Raw genomic sequence first — 25,387 nt, 5'->3', positions numbered from 1 at the left:
GGTCAGGGTTAGGTTAGGGATTGGTATATGGATATTGCATGAAGGAGAAATCAATCGATCTATGAGATCAGATCAGGTTTATAATGAAACTATATGTACATTTACAGAAAGTAAGACAATCTATCATGAGGCAGGTATAATTATCACCTACTGCTTCTTAGCAGCCTTCGCTCGTTCCTTGGCTGCCTTCTCCTGCCGTTGAACGATGGCTTCGGCGCCGATACCGCCAAAGACAAGGCCCACGCCGAGCCACTGGCCCGCGGAGAGGGAGTGGCCGAACCAGAACACACTCAGGAGCATGGTCAGCATCTTGCGCGTGACCGTCACCGTGACCAGAAGCAAGGATGAGAAGCGCGACAGCGTGTAGAAGATGAAGAGCTGTCCGATGGCTCCGCAGGCGGCGAATCCGAGCACGTTCTTCAGGGCCTCCGGGTGACGGGACAGGAAGCCAATTGCGGAGGTGAGCTCCGTCTCTGTGGACGGAGGGATCGGGAAGGGGAGAAGATTGTGCAGAATGCCCGTCGATGACAGATGAGGCATGATCAACAGGTAGCTGCTCGTCAGGACGGTCGAGAGGACGTTCTGGGCGACCATCATTTGCGGGCCCGTGAAGCGCGTGTACAGCTGCGGAGAGCTGAAGACGTGGTCCTGGGTGGTGTTCGTGAGGCCGTCCAGGAGCAGATTGATGGAAAGAAGGAAGATTCCCCATGTGCTTGAGCCAGACTGGCCCTTGGCGGCTGATGCGGCGACCTTCTTGCTGGTACCGGGGTGGTGAAGGGTAAAAGTGGCGACTCCGAGGGTGACCAGGAGGACGACGCCGTACTTGTACAGGGGGTATCTCTTGCGGAAGATGGTTAGGTGAAGGAACATGACGGGCAGGAGCTTGCACGATTTGGCGAGGATGAAGGTGAGGTAATCGATGTGCGCGAGACTGGCATATCCGAAGGGCGATGCGAGAGACGAGGAGATGCTGACCAGGAGCAGGGGGAAGACGATTTTCTTGGTTGGGAAGATGGAGGGAATTTTCTGGCCGGAAGGAGTCGAGAAGAACAGGTATAGAAAGCCAGTGATGGCGGCGAAGGTCGACTGGATGGTGTTCAAGACAATGGAGTAGGTGAAGCGCTCCGTCGGTGGTTCGGGGACTTCAGCAGTCGGAGGATGAGCAGGATAGGATACTGTAGTGATAGCTTCTTGAAGCACACCCCAGGAAAGACTACAAAAATCGCAGTTAGCATTGCATGACTCCAGAAGTACTCGATACCACAACGAGAGACATACAACGAAGCGTAAATTCCAAGAACACAGATCGCAAGCTGCATCAAGCCCGGACTCTCCGGGGCACTCTCCTGCGCCGCATGTTTTCCAGACGCACTTCCATTTGCGACGGAGGATCTTCCATTCGTCTTCTTATCTAGTGACTGAGATTCCTCCGGAGGCATATGCATCAGTTCAGAGGACGTGGCGCGTTGCAAAGGCGCAGCTTGTTTCTGGCGCGCCATGATCGACGATGAACCCAACAGCGCTTATACTCCGTCCAGATATTTGCAGAAAGACAAAGAGCACAAAGGCAAAAAGATAATCAGGGCCGGATCGCCAGACACTGGCGGATATATAGGAGATATGTGAAAATAGACAGACAATCAACGAAAGCTCGATGGAGCAGATAGTTGACTTTATAGTCGACCAAAGAGAAAGATGATGCCATGTGTTCTTCTGCGCGTCTCCAAACCGCCGCGGAATCTCGGCGCGATCGCCCTTTTTTTTCCCCTTCCGCCCCGCCGAGTCTCAATTCTTCGGTCTCACCTTTTCGACCCTTAATTTAATTCTAGAACTTCAATCGTGAACTATAGTTCTTGTCTCTATACCAGTGTTAGGTAATTCCAATTCACCCATCCTCTTCAAACCATACTCACAAGCGCATACGCGAACTAACCCAACCCGAATATCTAGACTTCACTAATCCTACCCTACACCACCTGCCAATTCCGCCTCAATTCTAGGACCTACAACCACAACCACAACTATAACCATGACTACCACACTACCACCACCACCATCCCAACAACAACAATCCAACCCAGCTACTCCAGAAATGACACCCCTCGCCCCGTCTGCCCTGACAACCCTCCTCTCATCCACCACCACAACCTCCGCACCACCCACCCCCCTCTCCGCAAACACGATCCAAATCCTCCACAACCTCCAACACCAACACCTCTGGACCTCTCTCCGCGTCCACGACCTCCACCTCCCCAGCAAATCCGCAAACGAACCTGAACAACCCCTCTACCTCATCTCCGGCATCCCCCCGCACCACATCTACATCCACCCGGACGAGCAGCTGTTCATGCTGGAGCGCGGGCTGCGCGAGGACGACGTCGAGCTAGAGCGCATGTTCGTGCTCCCTACGGTGCAAGGCGAGTCATGGACGCTGCGCAAGTTGGCGGGGGTGTTTGATTCGTTGCCTGAGGGTGGTGGTGATGGGGAAGAGGGGGAAGTACTGGAAGGAGGAGGAGGAGAAGGGGGGAAAGGCGAGAAGGCAGAGAAGTTGAGGGAGTATTATGAGTATCGGGGGAAGGCGAGGGCTACGAAAGAGTGGGGTGGGAAGAGGTTGTTGTTGGCTATGGTGGATAGGAGGATGGGGGGTGATGGGACGGTGGTGTATTATGTTGTGCAGGATGGTGCGGTGAAGCCGAGGCAGAATTGATTGATCTATGGGTGTGTATTGTGGATTACAGGCGAGAAGGAGAAGGGAAGGGCATCAATTGCTGCTGAGCTTACAGCAAGAAGCGAAGCAATTTCTTCCAATTTATCTTTACAACCGAAGAAGATCGAATTATATACACGGATGACAGACAGCAACAAGAGACGAACCGGACCAAGTACCTCTCAGAGGCATTCGACGAAACGGACAGATGAGCAACTGCAGCCGGGTATCGTGGGAACAAGCAAGTTAACGGGGTCAGACAAAACAGCCATGCATTCTTTGCCATGGTTGTGAAAAAGCATCTCATGGCACACCTATGGGACGTTCATCCTCGATTTGTGCGTGTTCCGCCTGGCAACTAGTGCAGTACGTTTCGTACCATTGCTGAACATCATCAGTGAGTTCAGCAAAGACACTCTGCCCGGTGCGATCCACCTCGAGGTCCACCTCCTCATCTCCTTCATTCTTGCCGAGAAGAATTTGGATCTGGCGACAACGTCGCAGTTCCTGTCGCAACCATCGCTCCCACTCACTCTGGATCACTTCTCTTTCGATGCTGTTGACCACGCGGAGAGCAACCAGGAGGTCGTGTCGGTACGAAGCCAACCGTTCGCGCGTTTGCTGAATCCGTCGGGCCGCACTCCTCGTCATGGAGTCCCGGAACCCTGGTGTGCCCAAGGAGATGGTGTTTCCTGGGCTGCGAACGGTCTGCTGGTGGAAGGTCGCGAAGCAATCGCTCACATTTTCACTTCCGTGCCCAATGGTTGCATTGGCGATTGCGTCGTCGATATCTCTCATGTAGATAGCTTTGGTCATGACGTTGTCGGGGCTGACCCCAATGCGGGCCATGAAGTTCCCAACGGTCCTGTCATGCCACCATTCATAGGCATCGCGGGATGAATAGAACCCATTAATTAACATACTTGACAATAACAAGATGAGAATGACCTTGTTTGCGTGTGTGGTCTTCCACACCCAACGTAGGAAAGCGAACGTCCACATCATCAGGTCAGAAATAATGCTCTCGGTCAAAGACGCAAACGTCTCAAAGAGGAGCTGTGGCAGGGACCTTTGAATTCGAGGATTGCGTAGCTTCAATTGCAAGTCGGTTTGTGGCGAGAACTGCGATGAGAGATTCTGGCGTCCAATGTGTCCGAAGATCGTAATGGCCTTCTTGGTTCGACTATGCGCGCCTAGTCTGCGGACCTGGTCGCCAACTAAATCGACGAGATCCAAAGCGTCTTGCTCCAGGTCATTGGTGGCGTTTTTATCGATTATGTCTAGAATATCTAAGCAAATGCCGATGATCATCTAGGATAAGAACTTACGCTGAAGGCCGTACGGGGACCACAGCCACTCCACTTTAGTATAGATAGAGAGTTTGCACTTTCCCTTTGCGACAAAGGTGATCACAACCTTGCTGACCAGCCTGAAAGATCTTTTGAAAGGAAGATGCCAGGGCGTCCGCTTGTCTGTAATCACATAGCAGAGATGATCATTCAGGACGTCAATCATCTGATAATCGGAGATTTCTTTGGTATGGGTACGTCCTAACCCGAATTAGTGAGAACGAAATATAGCTTGCGGTGATAGGTTATCCAACGTACCAAGGACATCAGCCGTCTCAATTTCGTAATGGAAATCCCGTCTAAGATGATTGGACTCTTGTCTGATCCAAGGCCCTTGCTTGATACCTGTACTCATTTAGCAAAAGCCCAACCTGAACCCCGGAACTGTAACTTACCCTTCGCTCTCCGCTGATGAAGGAGAAGCTGCCAGACGGCGCTCTTATCTCCGAAAAGGATATGGAAGACCGCTTTTGCACTTGTATCAAAAACCTTCTCGGCCGCCAGATGAAGATCTCCCTGGGGCACATATTGAACAGGCTGCGTTGGTAGTCTGAACTTGGGAGTATCTTTGCCATTGCCATTCTTCTTATGCATGTCCAGGTCGTTGTCGATATAGACACCAACATCTTTCTTCGGAGGTTCTGTGCCACTGTCCCCTCCCTCAACATTGTCGTCTCCAGCAGCCACATCCTCCCAGCTGTCAAGGCTAGGAGTCCGTGTTAGTGCTTCACTCTCCATCCGAGTCAAGGTCTTGAATGTCGCTTCCAGGCCCAATGGCTCGGCGGCAGTGGAATTATGGATCAAGAAGTTAAGCCGCCGCTGAAGAAGCCGCAATGGCTCAAGGAATGTCTTGACGGTTCCACGGCCGGGAGTATCGTCTCCTGGAGGAGGGATCATATGAAGGTATAGGAAGTCGCAGTCCCTTCCTGGGGCGGCAGTAACTTCTTTAATGCTCTCCAATGAGATACACGTCGTGAGTACTAGCCCAAAATGGTGGCTGTAGAAGTAAATGTTTTGGGTTGTAACGTAGGCCCTTCCGGGGAAATCTTGCTGATCGTTGGGATTCCAGGTAGCACGGAACACCATAACCAGAGGTTCGTCCTTTTTGATGTCAGGAAACAATAGCCGGAACTGCGCATCCTGAATCTTAAGCTGCTGCGGGTAGTAAGTGGGATAGTCGTGCGCATCGCCAAGCAATGCCCGCTGCATCTTAGACGAGTCCCCGTCAAGGCTCACCGTCTGCCTGTGACGTGGCCCAGACTTCGGCGGCTTATTCCCTGTAGACCCACTGGACGTGTCAGCTTCGGCTGTCAGGAATTGTCTAGTTGGATCATTCGCTGGCGAGGTCGGGTTGTCTGACGGGCCTGAGTCCTGCTCGCTAGGTAGTCCTATGCGTTCCCGTTCAATCCGATTCATGAAACCCCAGTTCGAACTACCCCACAGGTTAGCCATCATGCCACTCGGCATTCCTCCTGTTTTGTCGGCTTGGCCCAGTCCTATACCCCTCTCATTGCTTACAATCACGGCCGCCTTGCTCATAGTTGTTGGAGCAGGTGGGTTTGCCAAAGTCCCTGGAGCCAGAGTAGACGGAGGATCGTTGCCAAATGTCGAGCTACGAGTCCTAGTTCCGTCAACGTCGAGGGGCAAGGGGGGGCTGCCCGGCCCAAGAGCACTATGACTGGCAGAGATCAAGCTTGCTATGCCACCTCCAGCACCCGGCAGAGAAGTGGACGGCGCCACTGCATTGTTTGATTTGCGGTGAAGGTCCAGCTTCTGCATTATACGCGATGCGTGTTCGCGTGCGGAGCTCTCAGAATCCAATGCCGTTAATCTCCTATAACTGCTGAGGTCACTACTGTTCCGCATGGCGGAAGGGTCTCTTTCAGGTAGGGCAAGCATCCCGCTGCGATCTGCGGAGCTCTGGTCGTCAGCACGGGGTGTGAGCGAATCAGAAGGATCAGCAGCAAACTCGGGAGCCGGTGGCTGAGAGATTGCGAAAGCAGGATCCTGAACAGTAACTTTGCCGGACACTGAGAGATCAGTGCTAGCCGGATTCTCCAATGCCTTTCGCTTGGCGGCCTCGAAGGCAGCAATCCAGTCCATGAGTTCTTTCTGTGTCTCAGCCTGAAGCATGATAGTATTACTTTTGGTTTTGACTTCGAAGCAAAACCTTCGCTCTTCTTGAAAGGCAGCTCGAACACTGCAGAGAAGGACGCCGATTCTTTCGCTCTCTTCAACACCACCTGTTCGAGAGCCCTGGACCAGGCAGCCAAAAATACCGTTTTTCAAGAATGCCCATCGTCTAACCCAGACAGTCCGGGTAGGTTTCCCAGAGAGGGTTCGGAGGAACACCCATCCTTGCTTCTCGGGTCTAGCCTCCTTGCTCATGCTGGTAGTCGACAGAGGCCGGGAGCCGAGGTAGGGAACTGTAGACAAAGAGTAATCTTCTAGTTCTCGAGAAGGCCTAGCTGCATTCTCTGCTGCTTCCTCTATCTGCTTCCTCGATGTCAAAAGCTCCCGTTTGGAAGACCGCTCACCCCCTTCCATTTCGTGAGCCCAGCCTTTGATGCGGTCCATCTCTTGACCCCATTTCGCGAACGCTGTGCCATTGCTGTTATGGAATACTTTAAGTTCCCGCCACTGATCATAAGAAACCCGGACAAGCAGGCGATCAAGTGCGTTCCGCAATTGGGGGGCCTGTATGGAATAGTCCATTGACGCTTTGAGGTAAGCTTTGCGAGCTTCATGGAGTTGAAACGCATCCTCCCTTAATGATGAAGGTTCCTTCGATTTCGATTGCGATGAGTATCGGGCCAACAGATAGTCGTACTGTTTCTGTGTCTGTTCCAGAGTGCGACGGATCTCCTATAGCGGGGTAAGAGCCAGATCCGCACGAATTTCAGGGGCAACCCGTCAAGTACCTTGAACGTCCGCAAATCTTCATGCATGAAAGCCCGAATTGGCTCAGCAATAAGATTCTCCATCTTTTTGACGGTGGATATCAACCCATTCCACATATCTCTGGTGCTGTCACCACACCTCCTCATCGACTGCAGCGTGTAATCATGATCAAGGACAGCTTCGGAAACCAGTAGGGGGTTCGTAGAATAAGACAGGAAGATATTCGCCGCGCTTTCCATTGCCGCAAGCTCCGAAGTGAGCTTGGAAGCGGCCCTCGCATAGCCGTCGAGCCATCTTTCAAGGAATTCGATCTGGTCGGAGAAGTGAAGGGTGGTGGCTCGGAAAGTGGGCGAGTCGAGAGCAGCCTCCTTTAGACCAACTGGACTTTACCGGAACGGTTAGAAGAGAGCCTATGCAGGAATTCAGAGAAGCAGAGCTGGTTCAGAGGACTTACACCACGCTGACGAGCTTCCCGACCTGGGGTAATGGGATCTGCGGCTGAGTCGACATCTAGTGTATGTCACCAGCCATACACTTGATGCGAGCAAAAGTAGCGGCAAGACAAGGCAGCAATGAGGCCCCTAGTCAAGTCAAAGAATAGTAATAGAAGCGAAGCATTCGAAGGACTCAGGGAAATAGGTGAAGGTGGGAAAATGGCATGGCTAGTGGAGGAAGCTTACTAGGAGACAGAGCGCCTCTTGCTCGAGCCATCGGCGGATACAGGCCCGCGCATGATTTAATTGGCTACGTCAGTGGTTCGCTTTGACGGCCTTGGGTCCCCAGGCAACAAAGGGCCCTGCAGGGCGGTGAGCCCCGCCGACTTTTTTTTCTGCCGGCAACGGCCATTATTTTCTTTTGGGGGGCGCATTTGGTCGGAGATAACCTCTTCCATCGATCGCTATTCACATCACAGTCGTCTCCTGTCTGCTGTGTCTGCTATTTCGAAATGGAGCCCCCAGCCAAGAGGTCGCGCAAGCTGCTCGATGACGACAGCTCCAGCGACTCAGGAGACGAGTCCGGCGGAGTTCCCATCACCAATGAGGACATAACGTTCAAGATTAACGAAGAGTATGCGCGCCGCTTTGAATACAACAAGAAGAGAGAAGAGAAGCAGCAATGTAAGTACATATACTTGTATTTTCTGCGTATGTTTGGATACTAAACCTGTTCTACGATAGTGGAGGCCAAATTCGGAAAATCTGTGCTTGGCAAACGTCGTGATCGCGATGGTGAAGATGAGTCCGGCGACTCGGAGGATGATTCTACCTCTGAAGAAGAAGATGAGGATGGAGAATTGGCCACCGCCGCTCTAGATGCCGAGATTATGGCCACTTTGAACGCCATCAAATCAAAGGACCCTCGGGTGTATGATAGCAATGTCACTTTCTATACCGCGACCGACGAGGATGCGAACCCCGACAGCTCGGAAAAGAAACAAAAGCCTATGACCCTTCGTGATTACCATCGGGAGAATTTGCTCAGTGGCGCCAATCTGGCAGATGAGGACGCATCTGAGGCGCCGAAGACCTACGCTCAGGAGCAGGAGGAATTGAAGGATGCAGTTGTTAGGGAAATGCACGCCGCTGCTGGTAAAGCTGATGAGGGTGAGGAGGACGATGAAGAAGATTTCCTTGTTGCCAAATCGGCGCCTGAACCCCTTCCGGCGCCCAAGAAAGATGTCAATCTGGATGTGGAAAATGCGGACAAAGACCCGGAGACCTTCCTCTCAAACTTCATGTCGGCAAGAGCATGGATACCTGCTGGCAGATCGGATCTCCAACCGTTCGAGTCTGACGACGAAGAGGAAGATCAACGGGCAGAGGCATTCGAAGAGGCCTATAACTTCCGCTTCGAAGACCCCAGCAAAATCAACGCTACTCTGATCACCCACTCCCGTGACACAACCAACAAGCAGTCTGTTCGCAGAGAAGAAAAGAGCAGCCGAAAGAAGCGCAGAGATGCGGAAAGACAGCAGAGGGAGGAGGAGAAGAAGCAGCGCGAGACCGAGAAGAACCGCCTGCGGAAGCTTAAAATGGAAGAACTTCAAGACAAGGTCAACCAGATCAAGGAGGTTGCCGGTTTCCGTGCAGCTGAGCTTACCGATGAAGATTGGGTTAGCTTCTTGGACGCTGCCTGGGATGATAAGAACTGGGAGGAGGAAATGCAGAAGCGTTTTGGTGAAGACTACTACGCAGAGGGTGATAAGGAAGGAAGCGGTGACGAGTCAGGAAAGAAGAAGCGTCTGAAGAAGCCCACGTGGGATGATGACATTGATATCAAGGATCTCGTGCCTGACTTCGAAGAAGAGGAGAAGCCCGCCATGGATGGTTCCGATGTCGAGATGGAGGATGGGGAGGAGGGAAGTAACAAGAAGAGCAAGGCGCAGGAGAAACGGGACCAGAAGCGTGAAGCGCGCAAAGACCGACTTCGTATTCAAGAGGCAGTGGATCGCAACTTGGATCTCGATATCAGCCTTCTTCCGGGTGCGACCAGGAAGAATGCTACTGGGTTCCGCTACCGTGAGACATCGCCTCAGAGCTTTGGATTGACTGCACGGGATATCCTCATGGCCGATGACACGCAGCTGAACCAGTTTGCGGGCTTGAAGAAGCTTGCTTCGTTCCGTGACCCTGAGAAGAAGAGCCGGGATCAGAGGAAGCTGGGCAAGAAGGCCCGCCTGAGGCAATGGCGCAAGGATACCTTCGGTGATGAAGAAGGGCCCAAGATTTCCTCGGAAGCTCCCCGGGCACCTACACCAGAGAAGGAGGATGTCGGTAAGGTCGATATCCGTGAAGGTGAACCCAAGAAGAAGAGGAGAAAGAGAAGCAAGAAGAACTGAAGGGTGTCTCTTACTGTACATGCATCTGGGATGTTTACGATAGATAGTACTATTATTCATTGTTCAATAACGGCGTATCGGTAATGGAAGCTGTCTACGTCGTGTTACTTAGATAGGCTGGTCAAAAGTTAGTTACAATATACTTACCTAGATCTGCATAGCAGAGAATTTCATTTACATTTTGTGTCAGAATAACCGATAATTGGTATTTGAACCATTGAGTATACAATTTCAACAAGTATCTACGTAGTAGGTGCTCTAGCAGTAGTTATTATATCAAGCATATGGGACATGAGAGTCGAACTAGTATATTTTGAACCCAACCCGAAACCAGTAGTAGTAGCAGTACTATATATTCTGCTTAGATCGAACCACCACCCCAGAAACTACAACTTTGGCAGTCTACTGCATAGAGCATTTCAATGGTACTATTAAGATATGGCCAAATAACCTGATGGCCAACTTTCCAATCACTTTCGCCCAACCAACAAGCTAGAAATACCAGTCTTGATTACACCCGAACAACTTTCCGTTGCTGGCACAACGGGCGTAGATGAAAGTTGGTATCCTCATGTTTTTAGCGGGTGGGTCCCGAACGAGAAGGAAACAGTTTGTTTGTCAGCTTTGCCCGCCCTGTCGAGCCAGAAAAAAAGAAAAAGTAAGAATAAAATAAAAGATAAGTAAATAAAAGGAGGATGGGAAGAAAGAAGAAAAAAAGAAAGACAAAAAAAGAGAGGACCAAAGGTGGAAATGAGACTAGTCACTTTCCAGCAGAAACAGTGGGTCCCGGCTGGAACAATTCCTGTTTGGGCAATGTCGGATTGGTAGGTCTCGTGTCTTCTTTGGCTGCATACGAAAAGATGATGCTGGCACTTGATGGTGTGAAAGAGATACTGGTCGCATGTATATCTCTTGTATGAAGGTCCTGTTATAGCATAGTTGTTCAAAACTTCAGGAATGGTGAACTAGTGATACGTAGCTGCATCCATTACCCCTTAACACTCCTAGAAGACTACTACGTGCGATCTTCGGACACTAGGATGAGGGATAAAAAGGAGTACGGCCTGAGGTATATAGCCCTCAGCAACAAGCATATGCTACTGATGTGCCCTTGCCTACGAGATGCAGCATAACCATCAATGTAGTGTAGGAGAACCAAGCTTGTATGATAAGAGTTGATATTTAACCGGAAAGAGTATGATAGATACCAACCTATGGGATCTTTGATATTACCGACGTTGCCCGTGTTTGCGATCGCTCCCTTAACCGCCCCTTCTGTCTCTCTCTCTCTCTCTCTTTCTGGGTGTCTCCGTACCTGAGAACTTCCGCCCGGAGCAAGAAAAACGGGGAAATCGCGGCATGTCAGCCGAAAGACGCCGCACGCACCTGATCAGTCCGGTGGCGGGTAGCAAGGCCCAGAAACCGTAAACTCCGTTTGGATGCTGCAGATAGATAAGTAGCATAAGTAGGTGAGTACTGTGAGTGGGTTCCAAAACAATTTCTGCAGAAACCGCAAATGCTCAATTTTCGCTATTGCAATTGCCATTGTGCACACGAGCAAGTGAAGTCCACAGCAAGCGTTTGCCATCGGATATTCGGAAAGAAGGGGCGGTTCCCCATGGATGGAGCGCGAAGGTGTGGACTCTCCAAGAAACACTTTGGTTCGGTCAAGACGGGGAAATGGGAAAAAGAATGGATATCTTACGAAGCCGAATTACGGAGAAAGGGCCCAAACATGTAAATTATGGCTGTAAGTCAATCAGCAAAGGACCGAGCGGTGATTGCGAGTACACCGATCGGTAGACTACGGAAGGGATGAAAAAAGTGGATATAATCTCGAGTAGCTACATGCCTTTGGAGAAGCTATTGAGTTGATATTTCAGAACATCATTTAGCTATCTAATGATCACTATAATGAAAATGAAGATGAAAATGCCTTCTTCCTCTTTGACCAGAAATTCACTCATAGTATCAAAGGGTATTTCCCAATAATGTCAGCGGTCGGGGCTGGTTACTGGCGCGATCGGGAGATATCGGCTCTTCGTTGCCTGGGCCAGCATTAGCGCCGGGTCCAGTTTTTTTTTGCAATTTTTTCTTTTCCTGTCTGTTTTTTTCTTGCCCCCTAACAATGGGAGGACCTCCCTACTCCGTACCGGGCCAACCAATCCGGCCAATGGAAACTGGGCCGGGCGCCCATCGCCGCCGCTGCCACTGCAAATTCAGGCCAACGAAAAACCCAAGAGCGTCCTAGCGTCTCCGCTCGCTTCTTCCCGCTTACAAGAGCCCTTCGCTCGCTATTTTTTCTTCCCTCCCTTCCCTTCTCTCTTCTTTTCTTTCCATCCCCTTTGAAGTGTCCTGTTTGACTGGCACTATCATCCATCTCCTCTCTTTCTTTCCTTAGTTTTCGTTCATCACAGCCGTCAAAATGGCCAAGGGTGATGTTAACCAGGCCGACAAGACCGTCTTCGGCATGCCCGTAAGTTCCTGCTTGTCCCCTGCGACCCGAGAGGCCAGGTTGTCGGATGTCGCGCTCTCGACGGAATGAGCTCAAATTGGTCTTTGATATGAGAGATCGAGTACTATGTTCCTTGGAGACACGATGCATGAGCAACTTGGCCGGGTTCAATGGCGTTGTTATTGGATTAGGTGGCTAATGAAAAATTTTCACAGGGATTCGTCGTCGACTTCCTGAGTATGTGCATTCCGGCTCGCCCCGAATGATTGATCCTTGCACTACGATCGATCAATTCATATCACCCGAGCAACATGAAATGGTTGATATTACTTGGAAATTGATACTAACTGCTGATACAGTGGGTGGTGTCTCCGCTGCCGTCTCCAAGACTGCTGCCGCCCCCATCGAGCGTATCAAGCTCCTCATCCAGAACCAGGTTGGTTAACCTCATCTACACCACATCGTCTTCTACTGGCGGAACGGAAATTTCTTGCACGGTCTGCAATTGCGTCTTCGAAACGACACCGCTCCGATTGAAGATGGCCAATTCAGCTAGGCGCAAAAATTTTCGCTCCGGACAGTCCGGACACCCCGGACACCCGATCGACCCAAACGCATGCTAATACGAGTGCCTTTCAGGATGAGATGCTTCGCGCTGGCCGTCTCGACCGCAAGTACAACGGTATCGTTGACTGCTTCCGTCGTACCGCCGCCTCCGAGGGTGTCGTCTCCCTGTGGCGTGGTAACACTGCCAACGTTATCCGTTACTTCCCCACCCAGGCTCTTAACTTCGCCTTCCGTGACACCTACAAGTCCATGTTCTCCTACAAGAAGGAGCGTGATGGATACACCAAGTGGATGATGGGTAACCTTGCCTCCGGTGGTGTATGTATCCCTATATCCAGTTTGAGTCTCGAGCGGTCCCGCTAACAATTGGTTCAGGCTGCTGGTGCCACTTCCCTCCTCTTCGTCTACTCCCTCGACTACGCCCGTACCCGTCTTGCCAACGACGCCAAGTCCGCCAAGGGCGGTGGTGACCGTCAGTTCAACGGTCTCGTTGACGTCTACAAGAAGACCCTCGCCTCCGACGGTATTGCCGGTCTCTACCGTGGTTTCGGTCCCTCCGTTGCTGGTATCGTTGTCTACCGTGGTCTCTACTTCGGCATGTACGACTCCATCAAGCCCGTTGTCCTGGTTGGTGCCCTCGAGGGTAACTTCCTTGCTTCCTTCCTGCTCGGCTGGACTGTCACCACTGGTGCCGGTATCGCTTCCTACCCCCTGGACACCATCCGTCGTCGTATGATGATGACCTCCGGTGAGGCCGTCAAGTACAAATCCTCCATGGATGCTGCTCGCCAGATCATCGCCAAGGAGGGTGTCAAGTCTCTCTTCAAGGGTGCCGGTGCTAACATCCTCCGTGGTGTTGCCGGTGCTGGTGTCCTGTCTATCTACGACCAGGTCCAGCTCATCCTCTTCGGCAAGAAGTACAAGGGTGGCTCTGGCTAAACGCTTGATTAATTTCAAGCCGTTTTAGTTATGATATCGGGGAAATGGGGTTGCCGGTATCTTGGTGTAACTACCAGATGCTGGAGGTGCTGCGGAGGATAGAAATATGCGTCAAGAGTGATATCAATAATCTTGAGCATAGAATCGTGTGATATTTCCTCTTGTACCAGTTGTATTTTACCGCCTGCAAGCTTATTTCTTTTTTTCTTCCAACTGTACTTCCTCCTACCTTGGTATCAAATTCCAGTATGTCCTGCCTTGGGTCTTGACTAGTTCTGAGTCCCGTAAAAGTAGAGCCCATAGTTGGCGTGAAAATTTGCAGCCTCGGCGTCACCTGACCAGCTGTCACGTGCAACATAGCTCCATGACGTCGGTAACTGCTCTAGCTTCCCTTTTAATAGTTCTGTAGCTTCACCCCTTCCCTTTATAACGACATCTTCACTCAATTCTACCCATCTTCGAAATGACTAGTCATTCTTCCCCAGATGAGGTTCCTCCCCGGACCTCCAGCCCAGCCGGTGCTACCGCAGACTCAGAGCCAGACCCCGAGCACGAGCCACAGCCAGAGCAAGATTCAATCCAACCCGCAACCACCTCCGCGACTGCAACCGCCCCAGCATACTCTCCCATCTACGCCACAGCAGAACCCAGCGACCTCCCATCCCAAACAACCGGCTCCCTGGACGCCCAAGTGCCATTGACGCCAGCCGCAACCACTACCGCCATCACCACCACTATCGAAGACCCACCAACTACATCTATATCCCCACCACCTCCCCAACCGGGCGCCCATCCCATCCCTCCCCCAACTTCTACTGACCACCCAGCTCCAACATCCTCCTCCACCACCACCACAGCGTCGTCGAACCCTTCACCTCCTGCCCCCAAAGCAGCCGACGCTCTACCCACCATCACCCCGGCACCAGCACCAGCACCCACAGCATCCTACACCCCAACTTCCACCACCGCCTCCAATCCCAGCTACAACTACCCCCAAACCTACAGCTACCGACCTCCCACTCATAACATCCCCAACTCCACCACAACTCCCTATGGGAACCTCTACCAGCCCCCCACGACAGCTACCACGACCGCCACCACGACGGTGACTTCTGCGGGGGCGCAACTGCCCTTGCATTATGAGCCGGATGCGTCGTCGTCGGGGAGAGTGGATCTGGGTGATGGGGAGGAGGAGGATGGGATGTGGGGGTGGATGAGGTGGGCGGGACGGAAGTTGGGGGAGGTGGAGGCGGAGGTGTGGAGGAGGATTAATGAGGTTCATGATAAGTGAATGAATGACTATATTATATCGGGTGTCTTTTGTGTTGGTGTCTTGCAGGGTGGTGATGGGGGTGGGGGGCGGGGTTTAAGGAGTGTGTATATGTATATTTATATTAATTGAGATGGATGGTGCATCAATGGTTGAAGGGTTGGGCGTTGGTTGGTAGTTGTTTCGTTGCTTCGTTGATTCGGGTATATCTGGTTTACTACTTGGTTGGGTTTCGTGGATTAGAAGTCGGGTTCTTGGCTGAGATGGGGATAAAAAAGGTATGGATGGTGTATTTGTGCTTGTAAATTATGTTACTTAGTTGGACTTGCATGTTTGGTATCTAGTGTTTTCTTCGAAACATGCTAAATGAGATGCGCATTGTTAGAGCGGTAGTATTGCTTGGTTCGGGCTTACGTACAATACCAGTACTAGTAGTAAGTATAATAGTATGATACTAGAAACATTATGACGATGAAAGACAAGAAGTGTAGGTGTATGTATGTGAGACTATGTGGCCGAGACCAAGCATAGACCGTATATTTATTAATCTCTATAAAGTGTAAAGATATGTCCAATGCCTCACTTCGGCAGGCTCCAGCTATCAATACTGAGCCGGTAACAAAAACATATAAACAGTATGGATCGAATGGATAGAAGTAGTCCATTGCAGTTTGTTGTTGCCATGCAACAATCATATGTTTCAATAATTGCAAGAATGGAGAGTGGCCGGGGTACCAGTATGTGTGTTGAAACGTCCCCCCAAGAACGCCTTATAGGCAACAAGTTCATCAACCCTGAACAAGGTCGATTCATTATGTGAATGTTGTTTCGAAGGAATGCCAAAACGCCGGGGTGATTCCCAGAACCCAAACCCAATGCATCGTCAGGATCGAACCAGTCGTATCGATAACGTCGTCCAGCTTGCTGGTGTATTCTTTCAAGACAAAGAAAAGTCGTCGTAGAACGTAAAAAGTATGTATCAAAGAAAATGGGACCAGCCTCAAGTCTCATAAGAGACGTTGCAGGGTTGTGAGAACATACGCTGTTCTTGATGAACGCCTGCCAACGGTATATATAGATTACATTGATCCGAGTCGTAGAAGCGCTTCGACTGCGGCACGCTCCTCCCGGTCACCAACACCCTCTGGAAGGGTAAAGCCATGTTGCTGAACCGGTAATCTGCGCGGTGCAGACTTCGCCAGCGACGACGGCGCAGGTCCTCCGCCGCGGAGCTGTGGCGAATTAAGGGTCCCATTCACGAAGCCTCCCGAGGCGTTCAATGATCGTGCGCGAAGCGCATCAGCACCTATCTGTGCCCAGTCTTCCTCGTCTGTGATGTCTTCTTCGCCCCAGTCTTCGTCCTGCATCTCGTCATCCGGGGCTTCAGACGACGAGCAGTAATCGCGCTCATTCCCATCAAGTGACATCTTGTCAGCCTCATGCTCCAGCATGCTGACATCGTGCCCTCCATAGTCCATCTCCGAGTAAGAGAAGACAGCGGAGTCACCAGTCACGCTACTGCCATAAGGCTGAATGCTTCCCCGCTTTGTAGGGATCTGCATGCCCCGTTGCGGGAACGAGTTAGAGATGCTGGAGGGTGGCGACACGTTGAGGTGTTGCGCATCCCGCGAAGGCTCACCACGACGGCGAGCATCCCAGCGTCCCCAGCCAACCTTTTCGAAGATAACATCCCCATCACGGCCGCCACTCTTGTCTTCGCTTCCTCGGCCTTCCAGCGCAGCGACCACCAGCCTGCGTGCTTTGGCAGGCGGGATGCCTGAGAATCCAGGAACGCTGGTAGTCAAATAGCCCATCAGGTGGCGAATAGCCAAAGGGCCATGCTGCAGCATGATCTCCGGGAGATGGTACTTGGCCAACATTCCCGGCGTGAGAGCCCCGGTGCTATCCAGGTCATGAGCGGACGGACGGGCATCATTCGCGTTGTTCGTCTGATCGGCGGCATCTCCGAGGTCGACGTCGGACTCCACATGCGAGGAACTCAGCGGGGAGTATCCAGGGTGATTAGCGCCCTGGCGTCTGAAGCCCTGCGGAGGCAAAGTGGGGGAAATGGAGTTGGGCGGAGTAGGCAACATGGCAGGATGCCCCGGACGAGCGGAGTCACGACCGCCCGGGGTGAAACCGGAGCGCGGCTTGGGGATATCGACAGAGGCCGTCTTGCCAGCAAGGGCCATAGCGATGCTGGAGGTGGTATTCATGAAAGCCATGATGATGATCGAGACCAACGAGAGGATCTAGATACTTTCTTTTATTTGGGAGGGACCTGAGGGTGGCTAATCTGCTTATCAAATGAGTCAGAGGACCAACCACCAATCACTGCATGAGGCCAACCAATGGAACAGGATGACTAAGTCCCACACTCAAGAAGAACAATTGGGAAGTATAAGATTCCACGCGTTCGGAGGCAAATAAAGGGAACCAAAAGAAGACGAAAACCAAAATTTGAGCTCAAAGGAAAGTTGCTGAGTTTTCTGGGATTCTACTCACAGCGCACTGTTCGAAACGGCAGATCACAGTCGGGACAGCTGTGCAGACGCAACGCTGAGGCGTAGTATGCAGGGTAGATGCGGATGCGACGCGCTAACTCAGCGTGCTACTAAGCAGGAGAGTTGATAGGGAGGATGACGCGACAGGTCGAGATGAGCAGAACCAGGGGCAGGAGGATCAAGCCAAACAAGAACCGGGGGAGGGTCAGAAGCCTTGGGAAGTTCTTTGAATGAGGAGTAGTAGGATGAGAGGAGAGGAAGGAGATTTGGCAAGTCGAAGGAGGAAATGAGACGGAGAGGAGAAGGAGGGGGGAAACGCAAGGAGTTGGTGGTTTGCAGTCCGTCAATAGTAAGAATAGTAATAATGGAATGTCTGTCAGCCGGGAGGAGGCGCCTTTCTTTTGGGGCAAAAAGGGATTCGATAGGTATTATTGATTGACTGATTGATTGATTGATTGAAAATTATATGAAATAGAAAGGTCCAGGTTTGAAAGGTACGGTATTTTGTTCCTTCAACAGAGATTGCCTGGCAAAAGGAGTTATTAAAATTGATGAACCCCCTCTCTCCGGTGAGATACACAGTAATTTTTAGTGTGGGATGACGACCTCCCTTTAAGGATGGAACTGCCTTGTACAGTTTTAGTATTAGTAGTAGTTCAGTCTCCAGTACAACCCTCTTATCATCAAACTTAACTCCGTAGTGCTCAGGATTTCCCCTTATCCATCCTGTCAGACCCAGAACCTCCTTCTTACCGACGCAAGCAGTCCGCCGTCCAGCCCGTGGCCCGGGTGATTGGTTGCCAGCCTCAGGCCCGCCGTAGACAGCGCCGGGAGCTTCCGGGGGCAATTATCTTACCGTATTGATGGACAGCGTATGATCCGCGGGTTTCCACAGTTCACACACCGGCTTATCGCTCAACTTTTTTCAATACTGAACAGTACTCCGTACTCCGTAGATAGTAGATACTATGCAGAAAGCCACTCCATTCTTGGGCTCATATTTATTTTGAGATATACGAAACAATCAGTAACATACTCTCTATTCCGGTCTCCCTTCCACCCTAGATGCTTCCGTCAAGAATATCTCTCACACACGCCCACACTTCCAGGCTACAAAGTGTAGTCGGTGACGAAGCCTGTGATACCCGCCCAGACAACCCAACAGAATTCCCCCCAATGAGGTAATTTCAATGGGACGTATAACTAACTACGGAGTACCACCACCACCTCCACTTCCTTGGTTTAAGAGCAGACGGAAAAGCAAACAGTTTCCACCTGTTTCCATTCGAGCATATCAAGGCCGGTGCCTCGTGCCCGTGCGCCTCCCTCCCCGCGTCAAGGAGGGTTGGTTGCAGGGTTTCTTACCCTACCGACTGGATTATCCTTTCATCGAGTTTGATTTTGTGGTAGGCGATAACCTTCCATGATGACGGCACGTGGGGGGTCGGGCACTGCACATGCGCAGCTGGTCGACGTGGTGACTGGCTGTGCATGCCACCCTCAATCCACTCTCAATCCACCCCCATGGAGAGACTTCTTGTGCAGAAGCGTAAAATGTTAATTGTAAAAAAAGAAAAAAAAATAATGTGGAATGTTTCCTTGTGTGCGGGATTCATGGGTAGAATTGGAAATTTTAAGTTGCACCGGGATTGCTCTCAATTTTCGGGCTGGCAACGTGATTCTAGAGAGGCATTTAATTGATCGAACTAGCGAGAAACATGACTGTATAACTGCCATGGACTTGCTGAACTCGTCCTTTTTTACCATCTGCTGGGCCCAGTAGATCCTTTTCCAATGTTCCCGTCATTGCATCATATACTGTTGCTCCATATGTCGACGTTCATTAGATAGTCGGGTCTGCTTTTTGCTCATGCAGCAGGCTTGCATTGATTGATAGTGCTGGGCGTCATGTCATGTTCTCATCGGCCACATCAGGCTGGTTGGGATGTTGGTTGGGGGGAATTGGACAGTCGCTCACTGGCTGAAACTGGCTCATGATGTCTATGCATCCCCGCTCGGGCCTTTTCTCTCTTTGCTTTTTCTTTTCTTCTCTGGTTCTAATGTCGTTTTGCTTGTGCCGCATGCGATCAACATCCGCCCCCACCAATCGTACTGGAAATGAGGAGTGACGGGCGAAGGTCCTCCGTTTGTTGAGGTGGATTTTGAACTGATCTGTCTTTCCTCTTCACATGTTCACTGGCCTATCGTCGAGGTGGATAACAATAATTAATAGTGTATCAGGATGCTCTATCGATTCTAGTAGAGCAAGCAGATACTGCACAGTGGGAATGTTGTTATTTATATCCTACTAGAAGTGGGTTCGGTTCAATAAACTAGGAGGCTAAAGGTAGACTATTTCCAACAACGCCGCATGTAGATAAATAGTACTCCGTAGCAGTCTATTAATGTTGTTCCCCCTTATTCAAGAGGGATTACTATGATCTATCACCCCTGTGCATATTGGATAAGAATTCCATGGAACTTTCGATTGAGCGTACTATTTCACGACTAGAAATCAAAGGCAACTTGAGACCCATCGTTGAAAAGCAATATGCGGGATCGACTTCTATCCACAGGATCTACCGCAGCCACAGATTCAACCATAGATTGTGGCGAATGCGTGCCACTCGATGATCAGCTCGTTTTCGATAGTGGAATATACAATAAAATACACATTACAATGCACATTTGCAACAACTAACTATAGACTTCGATTAGCCGTGTGACTATGTTCAATGTGGTTTTCTCTAACCGTTCGATCTGTTATGATACTAGAAAGAGCACTCACTCATGGAACTCCAAAGCTCATACAAACATTCCATCAGCGACATGAATTTTCAGTGTGGTTCCATGCTTGACACAAGGAACTGATCCAATAAACATTCTCTGATATTATGGCCCTTTATTCCACCAAGTTACGATACATCCAAGCGTGTAGCTTTTTTCAGATAATTTCTCGTACCTTAAACATATTTATTCGCACCCAAAATGCGAATGTTAGTGTCTGGCAGATGATCACCGTCTTGTGCTCCAACCAGTTGAAACATGCGTTCCTGCATTCCAATGTCGCTCACTCTCGATGACTGGGAAAATTGTGCTCCTATCGTGATCGATCAATAGACCAAGATTGGGATAATATACAACTCCAGCGAACTTAGGTGGCCCGCGAACTATCTGAGCAAAGGGAAGTCAGCTTGAAAGCCATGCAGCGGATACCAGAAGACCTATAAAAAAAACCCGATCCATATTGACCTCTGACCTTTCTGAGATGGTGGAAAACGTGGCATTCCTTTGATATCCTGAAAGAGGTCAAGGCCCCCCAAGAAGCCAGACACCTGATCACTGTGTGACTGTCCTTGGCTTACAGGGTTGTGAGACTCGGCGAACATCAGATAAATATACTCGTTGCAGCTGATAACTACTAGCTTCTGCAGCTTACTAAAGGACACTAGGAAAAGCCACAGGATCATCCCTCACGCTGCTTCGCACGCTACTTCTGCTCATTTTCCCCCCTCAAAATAAGAATTGTCTCTGATCTATGTCATCTTCTGTTATTTGGTTCCATATTCTGGTAAGCTAACAGGAACAGTTAAACCTTGCATAACCTTGAGGCTGGAAGAATCTCTGCTTCCTTTGGACAGCATGCAGGTTTCGGGTAATGGGGAACGGTTATAGAAGTTATCTGACTACGCTTGGTATTGTCAGCTGATGCAATTCAAAAGCATCAAGTTGCGAGGAACTAGACTTATCTCTCTCTCACTGTCAGACATTGAATCGGGACTACTTCTTCTACTTCCTTCACATACTATTGTCTAGCAAGCATCCATCAAGGGGATCTTGGCCACGCTTCTGTGGAGCTTCGTTAGACTTCTACGACGCATATTCGGTGTACAAGGAATCTTGAATCTATTAGGTATATTTAAGGCGGTCAAGACCACCCAGAAAGCTGTCTGAGTATAGCACACGGAAACATATCAGAATAACACGCTTGCTGCAGGCTTCCACAGACATATCTGCCCCAGTCGCTTGCAAATTCGAAGTGATGATTTCTACTTAGCCTCGTCAATATATTACTCGGTTATATGCGCAACCCTCTCATATGGCACTATGCTGGGCGAGAAAATCGGACTAGAGGGGCTTGTTGGTGCATAACATGCAATCTAATCCTACAATAGTTATAGTTTTCTATCACATTGAGCTCGAATGAATAGGTCTTTGAGTGTCTTGTTTCCTATTCCTCTTAAATGCCAATTGAAGGGGTGACAGTGTAGGGTCATGCTTTCGGAGACTAGGATGTTAGTATAGAATGCAATAGCTTGTCTCTTTAATATCATGGGCGCTACGACAATGAAACCCCAAGCGTGTCAATAGAAAGTCAATCTCGATTTCAACTAGAATATACAGAGACTATAGAAATATACTGACGACGCTTATCTCAGCCGAGTCCGTGCCGGAGGGTTCCGCTTCCGATCTTATCGGCGACACCATCCGAAAAGTGCATCTTCCAAAGCCGTTCCACCTTTCGGAATGCCCTCTGCGGGGGTTGTCCCTCTGGCTCATAATTCGCCTCTCAAACAAGCATCATGGTTTCCTGCGCGTATCTACCTACCGATAGGTCCACTTCTGCACCTTCACAGCTGTGCGTTCACCACTGCACGTTCACCCGACGGACCAGGCATCGGAATATTCCCGGCGCCATCTTCACTGCCATCAGAGTAGGCCCCAACCGTGCCGAAAAACTGTCTATTAAAAGGCAAGGTTTCACCTCATCTATTCTTTGCAACTAACATCCGTGTGGCAACCCGCGTGAACAATTCGCATTCGTAGCTGAAAACGAAACTTGTTGCACATCTACACACGGAGCTCCACCCGTTTTTTCGAGTTGACATCATGGCGGCCCCTTCCGCTATGGACTATTCACCTGTTCGCGAAGCTGGTCGCATCTTCTCTTATCTTTGCGACCAAGCCGAGCGTCTTGATTTGCCGAAGGAGGTGACTGAGGGCAAGGATGCCGTTTCTTTCTATTCCACACATGATGAGGTCTACTACCCCATCCCGTTCAAGGAGACTGAGACACTGGCTGCCTTGAAGGGCGTTGAGGGTTCGGTGGCCGGTGCTATTGCAGACCTTCGCTACGGCCCCTCGGAACAGAAGCGCAATGTCAAGATTAGCCTGGAACGGGCGACTGCGTTCGGGTGCCAGGCTTATATGGCTAAGGTGGATGGGCTGTCCAAGCTGGATCCGGAAGTTAAGAAGAAGCTCAAGGGTAAGCTGGTGGTTCTAAGCACATTCGATCCCGGCTAACAAGACATAGATACCGATTTGCTCGCAGCTCAATCCAATGGCTACCGCCGGATGTCTGCCAATCTCTATAAGACGAAGAACGAGAATGAGTTCTTCCATATTCATGGCTCGTTGGAGGCTACCACCACGCTGAACATGATTGGCCTGGAGGGGCAGCGTCCCGATCTGACAGACTACGAAGAGATTATTCGGGTCATCGAGAGCCACGTGCAGAAGTATAGCGCTGCGGAGTTGGAAGAGATGAACAAAGAGAGACGGCAGGCTGGAGTGACGGCATTCAAGTACGACGATTTCAAGAACACCCAACATGTAGGATCCCTGCCATGTAGTCACCAAGCAACGCTGACCAAGCTACTAGGGAGCCCTCAACATCCAGCAACCCCCGTGGAAGGTCACTCGCCTGAATGGCGATTTGCCTCCAACTCCCTTCCCAGCCAGTCGCAGCGGAAGCAAGAGGATTCTCGAAGGTGTCAAGGTTTTGGAGCTCTGCCGCATCATTGCCGGCCCTACTGTTTCACGCATCCTGGCCGAGTATGGCGCGGACGTCCTGAAAATCACCAGCCCCAACCTATCCGATGTGCCGTTCTTTCAGGTCGACGGTAACATGGGCAAGCACGCTGCCGACTTGGATCTCAAGAGTGAAGCGGGTCGCCGCCAGTTCGAGGAGCTGGTGGCTGACGCTGATGTTCTCGTGGACGGATACCGCCCCGGTGCGCTTGAGAAGTTGGGCTATGGCGCCAACGCTCTTGCTGCTCTGGCCGAAAAGCGCGGAAAGGGTATTGTGTATGTTAATGAGAACTGTTTCGGTTATGAAGGAGAGTGGGCCGGCCGTCCTGGCTGGCAGCAGATTGCGGATTGCGTAAGTGCTGCCTGAACCCTAACACGAGCTATAACCGACTAACTTGCAACAGGTCACCGGAATTGCTTGGGCCCAAGGACAATTTATGGGTCTTTCGACGCCGGTCGTCCCCCCCTTCCCCATCTCAGACTACGGTACCGGCTGCATGGGCGCCATCGCCGCACTGACGGGTCTCTACAACCGTGCCAAATATGGCGGTTCGTACCACGGCAAGGCGTCCTTGATGCACTACGACCTGCTGCTCTTTGCCGTGGGCCAGTACTCGGAGGCCGTGCAGGAGAAGATGCGTGCCGCGCAGCCACCGGAGTTCTTTAAGCTCCGTCACTGCGATAGCGTGGATCGCATTTCGTCGACCGTGCTGAAGATCATGCAGGCGCGGTTCCCCCATCTGTACCGCACTCCTGAGGAGGCGGGCGCCGAGGCCCTCACGGAGAAATGGTTCTCCAAGGGGTACAATGCGGACATTGAGATTGTCCGTCCGATTGCAGAGATCGAGGGTGTAGACAACTCGTTCATTCGGTCCAGTCGACCCAACGGTACTGATGCAGCGAGCTGGGAGGATTTTGCAAAGGATGTGGATAGCCGGAAGGCGTGATCTGCCATGATGTACTAGCACTTGGATAGACCAATACCACCAATAATTGATTAAGTACACTACGAAGTATAATATAGAGATAAAGATTAGCCAAGATCACTCCTAACTCCTTACGCAAGAAAAACAATCCCTCAAGCCAAGACGGATCTATCGCACACACGCGGATCGGATCCGATACCATCCACCCATCGGAAGTGACATCCATCGGCCCGACAGATCTTCTCCCCTCACTGTTTAGTTAACTAAATGACTTACATCACCGATCTATGCAATACCCCAATTGCTTTATAATTAATAAAACTATAGTTACCATTTTCTACCCCCCCCATAACCCTCTCCATTTACTCTACAATCTACAAATCTTAACACCAAACCACAACATTAACAGAAACAACAAACGAGAATATAAATCACAATGTCTTACACCATCTCAACTCCACCCCCCTCCCTCTCTCCCCCCACCAGCGCCGCCATGATCTCCTTCCTCGAGAACTTCTACCGCATCAGCGACACCGAGTCCCAGCATAACGAATACGTGGCGAACTTCACTGAAGATGCGACCCTCATTATGGGCTCCAAGGTTGCGAATGGATTGGATGGTAGGCTCCTCCCCACCTTTACCTATAAGTTTAAAAAATAACAATATTCCTACTACGTATACTAATCAATGGGATATGATATGATATGAAATAGAAATTCTAACCCTCCGCCACGGCCTCTGGACCCACGTCGCGCGCCGCAAACATTACCCCCAACGAGTGTATTTCGGTGCGGAGAGAGAACTCATGTTATATGGGACGGTGAAGTATGTGTTGAGGAAGGATGCTGAGGCTGGGAAATCGGATGAGGAGGCTGAGATTGAGGTGCCCTGGGCGGGGAGGGTCGTGTTTGATGAGAAGGTTGATAAAATGCGGTTTTATCAGGTTTATTTGGTATTATCCCCTTCCCCTTTTGCTTCTTGGTTTATGATTTGGTGGTGGTTGTTCATTGGGAGGATGTTGGCTAACTGGTGCTGTTGTTGTGTAGGATCCGACGGCGCAGGGGGGAAAGAAATGATTAATTACTTACTTTGCAGTAGGTAATGGATGGGATTGAATT

The 25,387-nt window shown here is 50.6% G+C and overlaps 10 protein-coding genes across 10 annotated transcripts; 7 read left to right on the top strand and 3 right to left on the bottom strand.

Moving 5' to 3' along the window:
* Nucleotides 1-147: 147 nt before the first annotated feature.
* On the bottom strand, nt 148-1,499 carry ASPBRDRAFT_128596 (UDP-galactose transporter HUT1; the record flags this gene model as incomplete). The annotated part of the gene is made up of 2 exons (XM_067618074.1): nt 148-1,213; nt 1,279-1,499. 2 exons carry the CDS (start codon nt 1,497-1,499, stop codon nt 148-150), a joined length of 1,287 nt encoding a protein of 428 aa, XP_067477835.1.
* Nucleotides 1,500-1,775: 276 nt separating this feature from the next.
* ASPBRDRAFT_626815 (uncharacterized protein) lies at nt 1,776-2,859 on the top strand. The gene is made up of 2 exons (XM_067628380.1): nt 1,776-1,874; nt 1,951-2,859. Exon 2 carries the CDS (start codon nt 2,030-2,032, stop codon nt 2,705-2,707), a length of 678 nt encoding a protein of 225 aa, XP_067477834.1. The 5' UTR covers nt 1,776-1,874; nt 1,951-2,029; the 3' UTR covers nt 2,708-2,859.
* Nucleotides 2,860-3,010: 151 nt separating this feature from the next.
* Nucleotides 3,011-7,467, bottom strand: ASPBRDRAFT_197290 (putative transcription factor SipA3; the record flags this gene model as incomplete). The annotated part of the gene is made up of 6 exons (XM_067621077.1): nt 3,011-3,987; nt 4,036-4,257; nt 4,315-4,401; nt 4,452-6,921; nt 6,978-7,341; nt 7,412-7,467. The coding sequence occupies 6 exons, from the start codon at nt 7,465-7,467 to the stop codon at nt 3,011-3,013; spliced, it is 4,176 nt and encodes a 1,391-aa protein (XP_067477833.1).
* A 436-nt stretch (nt 7,468-7,903) lies between these two features.
* Nucleotides 7,904-9,796, top strand: ASPBRDRAFT_128538 (KRI1 family protein; the record flags this gene model as incomplete). The annotated part of the gene is made up of 2 exons (XM_067618066.1): nt 7,904-8,075; nt 8,136-9,796. 2 exons carry the CDS (start codon nt 7,904-7,906, stop codon nt 9,794-9,796), a joined length of 1,833 nt encoding a protein of 610 aa, XP_067477832.1.
* A 2,448-nt stretch (nt 9,797-12,244) lies between these two features.
* ASPBRDRAFT_44796 (uncharacterized protein) lies at nt 12,245-12,962 on the top strand. Its single transcript, XM_067625272.1, has one exon. It carries the CDS (start codon nt 12,514-12,516, stop codon nt 12,694-12,696), a length of 183 nt encoding a protein of 60 aa, XP_067477831.1. The 5' UTR covers nt 12,245-12,513; the 3' UTR covers nt 12,697-12,962.
* On the top strand, nt 12,888-13,938 carry ASPBRDRAFT_44794 (putative mitochondrial ADP,ATP carrier protein (Ant)). The gene is made up of 2 exons (XM_067625271.1): nt 12,888-13,136; nt 13,194-13,938. Exons 1-2 carry the CDS (start codon nt 12,897-12,899, stop codon nt 13,755-13,757), a joined length of 804 nt encoding a protein of 267 aa, XP_067477830.1. The 5' UTR covers nt 12,888-12,896; the 3' UTR covers nt 13,758-13,938.
* Nucleotides 13,939-14,174: 236 nt separating this feature from the next.
* ASPBRDRAFT_44793 (uncharacterized protein) lies at nt 14,175-15,399 on the top strand (the record flags this gene model as incomplete). Its single annotated transcript, XM_067625270.1, has 1 exon — nt 14,175-15,399. A coding segment is annotated over exon 1 (824 nt), but the record flags the coding sequence as incomplete, so codon positions are not given.
* Nucleotides 15,400-16,106: 707 nt separating this feature from the next.
* On the bottom strand, nt 16,107-17,252 carry ASPBRDRAFT_56362 (uncharacterized protein; the record flags this gene model as incomplete). The annotated part of the gene is made up of 1 exon (XM_067627553.1): nt 16,107-17,252. One exon carries the CDS (start codon nt 17,250-17,252, stop codon nt 16,107-16,109), a length of 1,146 nt encoding a protein of 381 aa, XP_067477828.1.
* A 4,799-nt stretch (nt 17,253-22,051) lies between these two features.
* On the top strand, nt 22,052-24,347 carry ASPBRDRAFT_66671 (CAIB/BAIF family enzyme). Its single transcript, XM_067628767.1, has 4 exons — nt 22,052-22,797; nt 22,846-23,144; nt 23,194-23,694; nt 23,747-24,347. The coding sequence occupies exons 1-4, from the start codon at nt 22,422-22,424 to the stop codon at nt 24,287-24,289; spliced, it is 1,719 nt and encodes a 572-aa protein (XP_067477827.1). The 5' UTR covers nt 22,052-22,421; the 3' UTR covers nt 24,290-24,347.
* A 357-nt stretch (nt 24,348-24,704) lies between these two features.
* On the top strand, nt 24,705-25,345 carry ASPBRDRAFT_128823 (uncharacterized protein; the record flags this gene model as incomplete). Its single annotated transcript, XM_067618095.1, has 3 exons — nt 24,705-24,888; nt 24,983-25,221; nt 25,316-25,345. The coding sequence occupies 3 exons, from the start codon at nt 24,705-24,707 to the stop codon at nt 25,343-25,345; spliced, it is 453 nt and encodes a 150-aa protein (XP_067477826.1).
* Between the last annotated feature and the right edge of the window lie 42 nt (nt 25,346-25,387).

This window comes from Aspergillus brasiliensis (assembly GCF_001889945.1).
Source record: "Aspergillus brasiliensis CBS 101740 unplaced genomic scaffold ASPBRscaffold_8, whole genome shotgun sequence".
In the NCBI taxonomy this organism is placed as follows: Eukaryota; Fungi; Ascomycota; class Eurotiomycetes; order Eurotiales; family Aspergillaceae; genus Aspergillus; species Aspergillus brasiliensis.
This window is presented reverse-complemented; position numbering and strand designations above follow the sequence as displayed.